This window comes from Temnothorax longispinosus, chromosome 3, assembly GCF_030848805.1.
Source record: "Temnothorax longispinosus isolate EJ_2023e chromosome 3, Tlon_JGU_v1, whole genome shotgun sequence".
Classification (NCBI taxonomy): domain Eukaryota; kingdom Metazoa; phylum Arthropoda; class Insecta; order Hymenoptera; family Formicidae; genus Temnothorax; species Temnothorax longispinosus.
Genome location: NC_092360.1, coordinates 17636299 through 17649835, shown reverse-complemented (window position 1 = coordinate 17649835; position 13537 = coordinate 17636299). Strand labels below are relative to the sequence as shown.

General features: G+C 36.2%; 1 protein-coding gene and 2 pseudogenes across 1 annotated transcript; 2 read left to right on the top strand and 1 right to left on the bottom strand.

Moving 5' to 3' along the window:
* Positions 1-227: 227 nt before the first annotated feature.
* On the top strand, positions 228-4137 carry LOC139810093 (uncharacterized; annotated as a pseudogene).
* A 5314-nt stretch (positions 4138-9451) lies between these two features.
* On the bottom strand, positions 9452-10162 carry LOC139810092 (uncharacterized). The gene is made up of 2 exons (XM_071773422.1): positions 10095-10162; positions 9452-10022 (listed from the first exon to the last, which is right to left on the bottom strand). The coding sequence occupies exons 1-2, from the start codon at positions 10160-10162 to the stop codon at positions 9452-9454; spliced, it is 639 nt and encodes a 212-aa protein (XP_071629523.1).
* A 423-nt stretch (positions 10163-10585) lies between these two features.
* Positions 10586-12041, top strand: LOC139810000 (uncharacterized; annotated as a pseudogene).
* Positions 12042-13537: the final 1496 nt, after the last annotated feature.

Sequence of the window (13537 nt, the reverse complement as noted above, 5' to 3'; positions counted from 1 at the left end):
GTATAACGACTGGTTATTGTTAACAGATGTCCAAGCTATAACTTCAGACAACTTCAAACATTTAAATCGAGTACATGTGTTATTGGTGCCATCTATGTGTGAAACCCGGAAACTTAGTTGCGCACCTAGTATATGGAAAGATAATGGAACTGCAACGTGGCCAAATTAAAGAAAATAATAAATACTCCGTTGTGAAATTTCTTGTGAATAACTCATATTCGGAAATACCATCATCGTGGCTTATGCATCATGGCAAAAAGCAGATGTGTGTATGGCCGCCACGGACAGCAAATGCTGCAAGCTTAATAGCTAATTGCACAAGTCCAAATTTTGAAACTTGGACTCTACATGAGGTTGTCCTTATAAAAAAATAGCTGCAGTAAGTATTTATGCATTCATATCTTGCTTTGTTATGTATATTACCATTAGACCATATATATAACTTATAATTAAGGCTCCTAGATAGTCGTCGCTTCTATCCTTATTTGATGACGTCAGAAGCAAGAAATGAATGGAATTGACACGTTGAGAATTCTTGCGTGTCAATTCCAAATAAAAATATATTTGCACAAAAACACATTATATCACTTCAGCACACTTTGAAAATACTTCATGGTTTAGCCCTTTCCCTTGACAATTAATAAACAGCCGTAAAATGAATGTAATATACGAAGCCTAACCATGCAGATTTTTTATTACATTCATTTTACGGCTGTTTATTAACTGTCAAGGGAAAGGGCTAAACCATGAAGTATTTTCAAAGTGTGCTGGACTGATTTAATGTGTTATTTTGTGCAAATATCTTTTTATTTAGAAATAACACGCAAGAATTCTCAACGTGTCAATTCCACTCATTTCTCGCTTCTGATATCATCAAACAAGGATAAAAGCGACGACTACCCTGCAAATACATATACACACACTAGAAATGTAGATAACAAATAGTTTTTCTTCATTGTAGCATCTCTGGAATCTGCAAGAAAAAGTGCAGTAAATTCCAGTTACGAAACGACCGGCGATGAAGAGACATTGGGACGTGGCAAAAAGCAACATATATTAAACAATAAATATAGTAGTTCCGAAGAAGATGAATGTGATACACCTCGACCACCTAAGATTAAGAGTATGTATTACAACATTGTTTTATTATATTTTACATACAGGATATCTGCTCCCATAAACTCATTCGTGTACTGGTAGATGAAAGTAAACACAAAAATTCTCTACTATTTTGTAAATAACGTGATTGCACCATTTATCATTTAATTATCAATCTTTTTTATTTATCGTAAATCAAAATATGTGGTTATTTGCAAAATAATACACAAAAGCAATCACTGCAGTGTTCCCTATTAATTTAAAGCGCGTGATTAATTTCGAGTCGTTATGGTCATCGCAGCGAGATCCGTTTTAGATCTAAAACTGCTCTCAGCCTGTAAAGTGGCACGCAAGAAAAACCGGCAATAAAGTACGCTTTCCGTAGACTTTCGTGCGACGAGCGAGGATCTATCTTTAATTATCGAAATTTTCCATCTCGCTTTTTTAATATCTATCTCACTATCTTTAATAATACTGTTATATCTTTTTAATAATACTGTTCCCGAAATACGATATAAAGTCATTTGCGTCATCGTAATTAGTACTCGATTAATACTTGATTTGCATCTGAAGAGCCTGTTGTTGGAACGAAGGCATACATTGCGTCGGAAAGTATAGATTTGTAGGAGAACAAACACCACTAACACGTCTAGACGGATAATGCATATATCACGTATTGCCGATGTGCACCCTTTAAATCTTTAAAGCGCACTCAGTCGGTCAGTAGTGTCTGTCTATCCATTTACTTTCAACATTCACGCGGGTTATTATCGGTCGCGGCGCGAAACTCGGCGCGTTGTGCAATAAGAAGGTATCACGAATCGGTTTTGATCCGCGCGCGGAACAAAAAAAATCGCTCGCGCGCCACTATACCGCACGCCTGCTGCGATTCGGCACATTGGATCACGTGTTGCATTTTTCCGCTTCTATCCGCCCGGAGTTTTGTGTCCGGCATTATTGCGTACAACGAAGTGTGTACGAGCCGGCAAACATCGGCTTAAATTATACGCTGCGTAACGAGGAAAGAATTCCTTTTCTAAAAGATAGTAATTTTTTCCAGATTCCTTCACGTAAAACGTATAATCCGTTTTAAATTGATCTATACAATTCGGAGCAGACTTTTATCTCAATGATTTTCCGCGTTAAATCGTGTTTAAAATGTATAAGTAATTACGTATAAGAAAAGATTCCGATACTTCTATTATATTTTTCTAGATTTGATCTAAACGCATCTAAAAATTTTATGTATTGTTATTTGTTTATTATTTATTTTAACTTTAATTCCTCTTATTTTTAATTTAAACTCTTGAAACGACGTATAAGAGATTCGTATTAGTGGAGGCTTTTGTGTAGTTTACATATTATAGGTTTACATATTTTTTGTAGTTTATTACATATTTGGTTTCTTAAGTGCTATAGGCAAAATGTTAGTAAAAATATTTTTGTTTAGGAAAACCAATCAGTAATAATAAAATTGCTTCTTCCATTCCACTGTGTCCGACCAACTTAACATTCAATGATACATCCAATAATGAAGAAAACGTAAGCGCGAAAAATGCAAATGATGCAATAAATTGTCCACAAACTTCTTATGGTAAGCAATATTACTATCACTTATACGAAATGTGATATATGTTTACTATTGTAATACTATATACATTTTCATAGAAAAAGATATGACTCATACAGAACCCAAGGAAACACAAGTATATAATATTTCTGATGTGCCCGTTATAGTGCAAGGTACACATATATTGTTGAAATAAACAAAAATTAGTTATAGTAATATAATATTAACATGTGTAAATATTGTTATAGGCTCTATTCCATCATTTAAAGAGCAAGAGATGCAAGAGAACTCGAACATAATAAGTATGTATAAATATATGCGTACAATGGTGAAGAGGCCATTGCATGTAACAAAATTTTAGTGATAATTGTAAGGCCGTAAGAAAATTGACCAATCATAGTCGAGTATTCTCCTTATGGTCGAAAAATAAGATAGTGATTGGTAAATTTTCTTACGGCTTTACGGTTATGACTAAAATTTTGTTACGTGCAATGGTTTTTATTAATAAAGTAGTAACAACATGCATTATTTACATGTTATCTATACGATACATTATTACTTAGGTATAGTATATATAATATATTATTTGTTACATTGTAGATTACCTAAAAAAAATAATACAAAAGCAATCAAAGTCTAATTTAATGTTAGAAGACGTAAAACAACGGATAACCGATGTAGAAGAAGTTTTGAGAAGCCGCGCCCCTGTTTCAATAAAGCGTAACGATAGTCTTATCGCAGAAATTTTACCATTGAAAACGGTTGAAGCCATACGAGACTTTAATTCACTTTTGCGCGATACTGAAGCAGCAGTTACACAATTTGTAAGTATTGACTTCTATATAAATTTTTCTACGCGTATAATATGTATAAAAATATTATTAAACTATCTAAGATCCAAGCTTCGCTCTTTTCTTTGTCTATTGATTGTTATCTTAACGGTCTTAATATGTATTAATTGTGAATTTTTCTATTTTTCTCTATTACTCTAATACCGGTACTATAAATAGTTCGGATCTATTTCTTTAGTGTATTGTTATTGTACTAGAGGAATGTTTTCTAATTGTTTATTTTTTTTAGAGAGATTTTCTGTTAAAGATAGGAGAAAATAATCCTAGAGACAATGTTCATCGCATTCTCCCCAAAATCTTCACAAACGAGTGTGCGATGAACTGCTCCTGGAAAGGCATTCGCCAAAATTTTAAAGTTTTCGACTTGTATTTCATTAAAATTATGAAAAGTACGTTGTACTTATTATGTTATTAAACACGCATCTGTTAACCAAATTTAAAATTGTTTTGCTAACTCCATATTATCTTTTTTCAGGAGAAATGACTTTACAACACGCAACTTTGACAGAGGCTGACTTTGATAACATAGTGGCGGAATGGCTACGTTTTGCGAAACAAAGAAAGCAGAGAGGAGAGAAAGAAAAACACATCGAACAGAGGTTTAATTTTAATTTTTAATTTTTCTATCTTAAGGGGATGCTGGAGCCGTAGCCGAACTCGATCAGCGTCGATAAAGAAATGCTCACCGACTATATCTGTCCTTGTATAGACAAAAATATAGACAAGGATAGCACGCTACATTGCACGCACACATACGCACGATGCACATCGACATTATACTTTTATATTACGCTTCCAAATCTTGATTTGGAGGGTTTATCGATGTTTTTCTTGTTGTGCAATTCGGGGGAACTTGTTTTCGCGTTCGTACCAATGGTATATCTCTTATATGAAATACATTTTGTGACGAGCTGACAGCTCGCCGCAACTCGAGACGCCATATTGGGATAAAAGTAGGATAAGGAAATCTGTACTTCCGTAATTTTTTCTCGTTTTCTATACAAAATCGGAGTTCCCCTGAATCATTAATGTATGTACTGCAATTCTGGAGAAGGATTTTTAATTCTGTCAAATTAATACAACGCTACGTGCCGACAAAAAATGCCGGTAAAACAGACGGCTCCAGCATCCCCTTAATTGTCATTTTTAGTTTTTATTCGATAATATTGTCAGATTTTATTTTTTTCATCTTTTCTACGTAAGACTAAGTTATCTACTTCTTCTTCTTCTACATAGAAAACAAAAATGAAAAGGAGAGTAAAATCTAAAAATATTCGAATAAAAACTAAAAATGACAATTTAGATACATATACAATTATACATACATACATACATACATATATATAATGTATATGTATGTATGTGTGTATACATATCTGATGCACAATGTATTTACGTACATATATTATAGTAAGCTCCTGGTAGTAACAAGGACATGATGAACGAGGTACAAGATTTCCCCATGCCAAACAAGAATAAAACAAGTCAGCAGCAATAAAATTGGATAATTGGATAATATGCTGGACAAACTCATGAAAAGGAAATCTTGCCCAACAGAGGAACCGGTGGTTCGTATTTAGAAACGTATTTCGATTGAAACAAACAGTTTTTGTAACAAAATATGTAACTCTATTTTATAATTAATAATATATGTCTGTTCCACGAGATTTACATAATATGTATAATAATATATGATATATAAATATATAAATATATATATATATATATATAAAACATAAAAAAACCTTATATGCAATTATTGTTGTTTATTACTTAATTTAGAGCAATATATATATATATATATGATTTTATTAATTTTAATTGTTGCATATTTGTTACAAATGTGAATATCATAAGTATCAAATTACTTTTTTTAAACTAGTTTCAAGCAAAACTAAATCAAATTTTGATTATTTTTGCATGTAATTAATTACATATCTTAATATTTGTATAATGTATGTATAAATATCAAATTCTGTAATTAATTACATGTAAAAATAATCAATAAATTTTATTTAGTTTTGCTTAAAATTAATTTAAAACACGCAATTTGATATTTATGATATTTACATTTGTAACAAATATGTAACAATGACATTTTTTATTTTCAATTTAATATATAATTATTCAATAACAAAAAATTAACAGTTACATAACACAATTATATAATTTATATTACAGTTATATAACTTTTTATTAAATTTACATACATGTTACATATCCATTTGGTAACATCTTTAAAGATTATATTACATGTTATCTATGCTTTACATTAACGTTATATTACTGCAATACACATGAGTGGGAAATTACCACTAACGTGTACATAACCTGATACAATTGTGTTATATTGCGTGTTACAATTCGTTTTATCAAGATAATATAACAGTAATATACCCGTGTTTGCTGGGTACATATACATCACATCGATGAGCAACGGCCCTGGATACGTCAAAGTATAATTGCGACTTTGAATGTGACTTTGAACGTGATTACTTTGAATATTCGACAAGTACCTGTTTGATGTTTCATATTACAGTGTGCATGTTTATTAATTTAATTGCAACGTTAGTTCATAATTTCAGTTAGTTTTTAGTTTATAATGTCTTATATAAGATGCTCATGTATTTAAACATATTATTTATTAAACACTGATTTTTTTAGGAAGCATGTCACATAAAAAGTGCGAGGTAAAAAGGTGCATTTTTAATTCGGAAAAAAAATTTTGTTTTTCAAAGTGTACAGAACGATGCACTAATTATAAGTGGATAAGTGCATCTGGTAATATCGATTTGTTGCAATTAAGTTCAGAAAAACTCATAGAAAGGGTCTTATGTGATGCTCACTTCGAGGATCGTTTTAAGTTGTGTAAGGGTCTTAGTAAGACAGCTATACCAACTTTAAATTTACCACGTATGTATATTTAAATTACTTATAAAACATACATATGTATATAAAAGTTTATATTGACATACATATACCTATGAGAAATATCTTTTCATTATATTTAGATACTATTGAAGCTTCACACTGTAACGACATTGTACAGAACAATATAGATTTGCCAAATGTATCATCAGCATATCATATAAGAAAATCACCAGGTATGATTATAGAATTGATAAATAGAATGCCAAATTAAACATATGTTTAGTATTTTATATAACTCAAGATATTTTTATCGTTATAGACGATATTGATTCTTTAGAATCTGATATAACCAAAATTGCACAGACCAAAGTAGTGGAACAAATATGTATAATCATTATAATATCAATTTTAATATACAGTATTTTATTATACATATTAAATAAGTGTTTTAATTATACATACTAATCAATAGTTAAGATATATTTTGAAACAAATTTATTATTAATCTTTTATTTATAACTTTCTTTTGTTTACTTTTAGATAAAGCATCTATCGAGGGTGCGTTCCTTTTGGGCGCTTACACGCTATAAGCGCTCACGCTTATAAGCGCTATTTTCAACCGTTCCATTTGCTACTTAAGCGCTTAGAATTGCAAACAAAAGTCGTTCCATTTGGATGCGTGAGCGTGAGCAACATTAAAATAGAAAATGAAAAAGAGGTTATTTTGTGCTTGATAATTTCAATATTATTTGAAATATTTTTTGATGAAGATTCTTTATCTGATCTTAATAAAAATGAATTAGAAACCATTATAATATTTTTTAACAAATAGGGGAGACCGGGGCTAAGCCGACAACGGGGCGAACTTGACACTAGGCTTTTTGCCAATTTAAATCTATCGTAGAAACTTGCCTTTGCTACTGTAAATGCGTCTTTATGTGCCAGTATTATCAACGGAATTTGGTAACATTCTAAGTTATAGTGTAATTTTTAACGCGACATAAGTGTTTTTGATAGTGAAAAGTAATTTTTCTGATCTCTCGAAAATGTCTACTCTTTCATCGAGCTTTACTCTTGCGAATCTACCGCTAAGTGATTTTGATGGGAAATTCGATGCTTTATACGAATCCGATAATAATTTTTGCATATTTTCAAAATTTATATATTTTTGGAGTAACAAAAGTAAAAAACGACGTTCGGGGCTAAGTCGACACGACGCCACTGGAGCAAAGACGACACTAACCTAAAGTTACATTATCGCAAAAAAGGTCACTGTTTCGTCCGATTCCGATGACGATTTAAGGAACATCTGTTGCGTGTGTTCGGAAAACATTTCATTAGCTTCTAATAACAAACAATGCATCTTATGCAACCGTATGGCTCATGACGAATGTGTGCGCACATCTGATCGCGAGTTTACGTGTATAAATTGTTTTTCAGACAGTTCAGAAAAAGATAATTAAAAGTTTAATTTTTTTTTTCTCATTATTTTAAATAATTGTTTACTTTATTCCGACTTTTTGTTTCTAATACACAATGTCTTTTCATTTGATAAACAATGTATTTTTATTTTTAAACAATAAAAAAATAAGTTCCAGATCAAATTGTGTCGATCAAACAAAGTGTTGAGTTTGCCCCGGCGGGGTGTCGAGTTCGCCCCGTCATTTTTCAATTCGAAAATTTGTCTTCGCGTCACTTTTCCTTTCCTGGCGGCAAAACAAAGCGGCGTACAGCAAAACTTCCTGAATCAATTTTATACCTGAAGAAACACTCTTTAAATATATATCATTAAATTTGCCTAAAAATTTTAATTAAATATTAAAAATTGCTTTTGAAAAAATAGTGTCGGCTTAGTCCCGGTCTCCCCTACATTAAATGTATTAAACATCCAATATTACGGCTGCAAAATTATGTGGAAAAGGTTATACCATCGTATACTGATGTGCAATTTAAATCACATTTCAGGTAAATGTAATATTTTTTTGTGAATATTTACACAAGTTAAATTTATTTTAGACAATAAGACAAAGTTATTATATATTTACAATATATTTACAATATACTTGAATAAAAAATAAATTATGTTTTATTTTATATTATATTGTTTCTGAAAATAATTGTTAAAATTTATACTTATATTACAATAGAATGAAGCGTACAACATTTCATCATATCTTACATCTTATAAAACCTTTAAAACAATTTCTTATTGCCATATGGAAAATGGCAACACCAGATTCGTATCGGGGTATGAGACTTGTTAAATTTTTAAAAAATTTCACATCATATCACATCAGTAGGTAAGCTAGGCCGGTTCTAACTATGGGGCAATGAAGGGGGTGAGGGGCGGGGGAGACCGCGGGGGAGGGGGAGGGGGAACCGCGTGTTTCGGGCGCCGCGGGGGGAAGGGGAGGGGAAACCGCGTTTTCCGGCGTTGCGAGGCGAGGAAGGAACCGCGTTTTTTGGCGCCGCGGAGTAAGGGGGTCCGCGTTTTCCGGCGCCGCGGGGCGACCGCGTTTCCGCCACGCCGCGGGGCGAGGGGGTCCGCGTTTTCGCCGCGCCGCGGAGCGTTCGCGTTTTCGGGCGCCGCGGGGCGAAGGGACCAGCGTTCGTGTTTCGCCGCGCCGCGGAGTCCGCGTGACGTCACACGGCACGCTTGCGTTATCTCCTCCTCGTAGATGTTTCCTCCCCCCCCGTCCCCCGGTCGCGCGCGTCTTCTCGTTTGCGCGGTGTTTCGCGCCCCCGTCCCCCCCGTTTGCGCGAGTCTTCTCGTTCGCGCGGTCTCTTTCTCTCGCGCGCGGTTCCTCTCGCTCCCGGCCCCCGTTCACGTTCTCGCTCGTGGCCCCGTTCGCGGTCTCTTTTCCTCGCGCGTTCTCGCTCGCGATCGCGTATCTTTTCTTCGCCAGCGATATTTAATCGTTCAGATTTTCGCGATATTTAATTTTTAATATTACATTTAAGTAAACGATAAACAAAGACAGCTTTATGACAGAAAATGGGATGAACGGTAAATGACGAGGAAAAATAATTAAAACTTTTTTAATCATATTATATACATTTATTAATCATGTAGCGCATTATACACAATAATATCCAAAGCGTAGGCTAATAATTCGCAATCACTAATCGAATTTTTATCATAAACGTCACGCAAGATTGTAACTGCGTTACATTTATCAGTGATACAATTTTGACGTAAAATTGTTACAAACTGTTTGAATTTTTCACTTACGCCGTGAACATTTTGACATAGTTGAAAATACACATTCTCGACGCAATGTTCTAGTTCAAACAGGAAGAGTACAGTTGACGGTTTCATGTACAAGCTGGTGCCGCACGACGTCAATTTTACAATATCTGCGTCACGTATTTTAACAAGCTCCAGATCTCGAAACGTTAGCGATGATGATGCCGATGACTGCACGAGTCGCTGTATATCTGCACGTTTTTCGATGAATGTCACCCACGTTGCATGTGGCAGAATTATCCGATTGTCTCGGTTATCGCCAATAAGTATATCCACAGAGGACATAGGTCCCGCGTTGATTCCAACATCCAAAAATTTATACGCTGTTGATGTCAAGGCAAATCTTCTTCCCAAAATACGTGGCGTATAACGGGGTTTATCAAAACTAAAAAAATACAATTATATGTTTATAAAAGTTTTTTTTGCACAAGTATATATGAAAATTAGCGGTACATACTCATTGTACTGTTTCTCGCACGTTTCGTCCTGAATTGGAACGTAGTAGTTCGCACCGTGAATGTTCATCGTATCTGGAGGCTGTTTGCGACGTACTCGAACCGTATCAAACTCTCGACTGCGCTCTAGAATCCTCGTAGACCATTTATACATACCCAAAACTGCAAAGCTTGCAAAAATAGCACCAATTTACGGCTGCTGCATGGTGACCGCCACCACAATCCACATATACGTTAAATGTGATATCTTTGTCAAGAACATTCGTGATGAGATCACCTCATCGGGCATCAAATATGATTTCTTTTCAAGAGCATACGTGTCTCGCGATGATTTCATCGAATACGTGCAAAACTGCAAATTTTGCAATTTCGCATAAGTCAATGGAGCGTTATTGTTTTGAAGGACATGTCGCGACGTGTCTCGTAATGATTTTATCGAACACGTGCAAAACTGCAAAATTTGCAATTTCGCATAATTCAATGGAGCGTTATTGTTTTGAAGAACATGTCGCGACATGTCTCGCGATGATTTCATCGAACACGTGCAAAACTGCAAATAGCGCCGATGTACGGCTGCTGCATTGATACAGATCAAATCACCAAAAGTCAATGGCGCGTTTTCGTGAACGTACGTGTCTCGCAATGATTTCATCGAACACGTGCAAAACTGCAAATTTTGCAAATAGCGCCGATGTACGGCTGCTGAGATGAAATTAGATATGATAAGCAAACGATGCATCATTAGTAGAATATAAAATGACGAATCTAGGGGATACGCTCAATAGTCGAAAACTGGAAGTCGTGAATGCAACAAATGGCGTTAGCAAGAGGATCGTGCAATAACATGGAGCAGGAGTTGTTGGAGCAATCCACCCTGTTAAATTCGAGGGAAGACTTTGCCGCGTGGGAGCAACGATGCGACGAGTTTATCGAATCGTTGGAAGAACAAAGCCGAATTAAACGGCCACGATTATCAATCGATCAGTCATCGATCGGTCTCAAACAGTCATTGGTCGCTTGTATCGCAAGACTCGAAGGTTTGAAAGACTCGGTACGTCAACGTTTCGTACATGTGGGTGCGGGATACAGTGCGAGTGAGACAGGACTCAGATGGCGCGAGATAGATCCGGCTTTTGAAAGCCGTATATTGACAGGTGCGGTGATAAATTCCAAACACATCGACCCTCGTCAATTTCTCAAAGATGCGGGAGACATTGTACTCAGTCATGTGCGGAACGTCATGCAACGACATGGCAATGTAAAAATTAACACAGTGTTTAATGGTGAATTTGTTGCGGGTGACAAACGCGCAAATAAAAGTATCGCAACGAGAAACTATGAACTCTTTCGTGAGTCCGATCTGCACGAGTGGTACAAGCAACACGTCATCGAGCCTACCTTAGCAAAGCTGGAGGAATTCCAGGAACGTGATAGCAAATGGGCGTTGTCGCGTATACTCAATTTAATGGTAAACGTGAACAAATACAATCCGTTGCACGCGGGGTGTTTTGTGGAAATACCGCAAGAAATTAAAAAGAAGAAGGCGGTGATAAACGTGCGATCAAGAGACAATGCATGTTTCGCATGGTCAGTGACGGCTGCTCTACATCCAGCCCAAAGAAATGCAGATCTGGAATCGTCGTATCCGCATTACACGTCGGTGCTAGATCTTACGGACATTAAGTTTCCAATAACGTTGGATCAAATTAAACGGTTTGAAAATCACAACATCTCCATCAACGTGTTTAGCATCGAGAAAAAAAAACAAGAAACTTGTTATCTTGCCAATACGTGTTACTGACCGAAAGATGGACAGACACGTAAATCTGCTGTACGTGCATAACGACAACGTGGGACATTTTGCATGGATCAAGAACCTATCCCGCCTCGTGAGCTCGCAAATCAGTAAAAAAGAGCACAGGAAATACTTTTGCGATCGGTAAGTACCTATAGTTCTTTTAATAATATAGAATATTTTGTGAATAAAAAATTTATAATATTTGCGTTTATTTTTGCAGATGTTTGCACTACTTCAGCTCCAACGAGAAATTGGCTGCCCACACCGTCGACTGTCAGGAGATGAATGACTGCGCGATCAAGTTACCGAGCGATAACGACAAGTGGTTGGCCTTTAAAAATCACAACAGGAAGGAACGAGTTCCGTTTGTCGTATACGCCGACCTGGAGTGTACCCTGGAGAAGATGGAAGCGGATCCGGAAACGTCCAGGTACACATATCAACATCATCGCGTGTTTAGCATAGGGTACTACGTGCGTTGCTCGTACGACGAGTCGTTATCTATGTATCGGTTTCGTCGCGATAAGGATTGCGTCGCGTGGTTCGCCGAAGAGCTAAGACGTTTAGCTCACGACGTAAAGACCATTTTGTCCAACAATGTACCCATGGCAGATTTCACGCGAGACGAGTGGGAAAAGTTTAACAGCGCAACGCACTGTCACGTGTGCGAAGAACCGTTCGAGCCAGACGACGTGCGAGTACGCGACCATTGTCACCTGACCGGTCGATACAGAGGTCCCGCGCATTCGAATTGTAACTTAAATTATAAAGATTCGCATTGCATTCCCATAGTGTTTCATAATTTATCGGGATACGATGCACATTTTATTATAACTGAAATAGCAACAGCATACGAAGGACATGTAGATTTACTCCCGATCACAAAAGAAAAATATATTTCGTTTACAAAAAACGTTCAAAGCACCGAAGATAAAGATAAGAAAACTTGCGTCAAATTGCGATTTATCGATTCGTACAAGTTTCTCACCGCTAGTCTCGACAAATTGGCATCTTATCTCTGCAAGAATAAACTGCGATTATTGCAACGCGAATTTTGTGAATTATCCGCAGAAAATTTTAATTTGCTGACACGAAAAGGCGTATTTCCATATGAATACATTGACTGCGTCGAAAAGTTGGAGGACTTCTGTTTACCACCGCGCGACTCGTTTTACAGTTCATTGACAGGTGACATCGTATCCGAGAGCGATTACGCGCACGCCGTCGACGTCTGGCAGCGGTTCTCCATTCGAACGCTCGGTGATTACAGCGATTTATATCTCAAGACCGATGTCTTGCTGTTGGCCGATATCTTTGAAAATTTTCGCGATAGTTGCGTCGCGAGTTATGGACTCGATCCGGCGTATTATTATACTCTACCGGGTTTTACGTGGGATGCTATGTTGAAGCATACACACATCAATTTCGAATTGCTCACCGACATTGACATGGTCATGTTTATCGAACGCGGTATACGCGGCGGTTTGAGTCAATGTTCAAACAGATACGCGCTGGCCAACAACAAGTACATGCAGTTGTACGATCCATCGAAACCGTCGTCGTACCTCATGTATTTTGATGTAAATAACTTATACGGCTGGGCAATGAGTCAACCATTGCCATACGCAGATTTTAAATGGATCGACG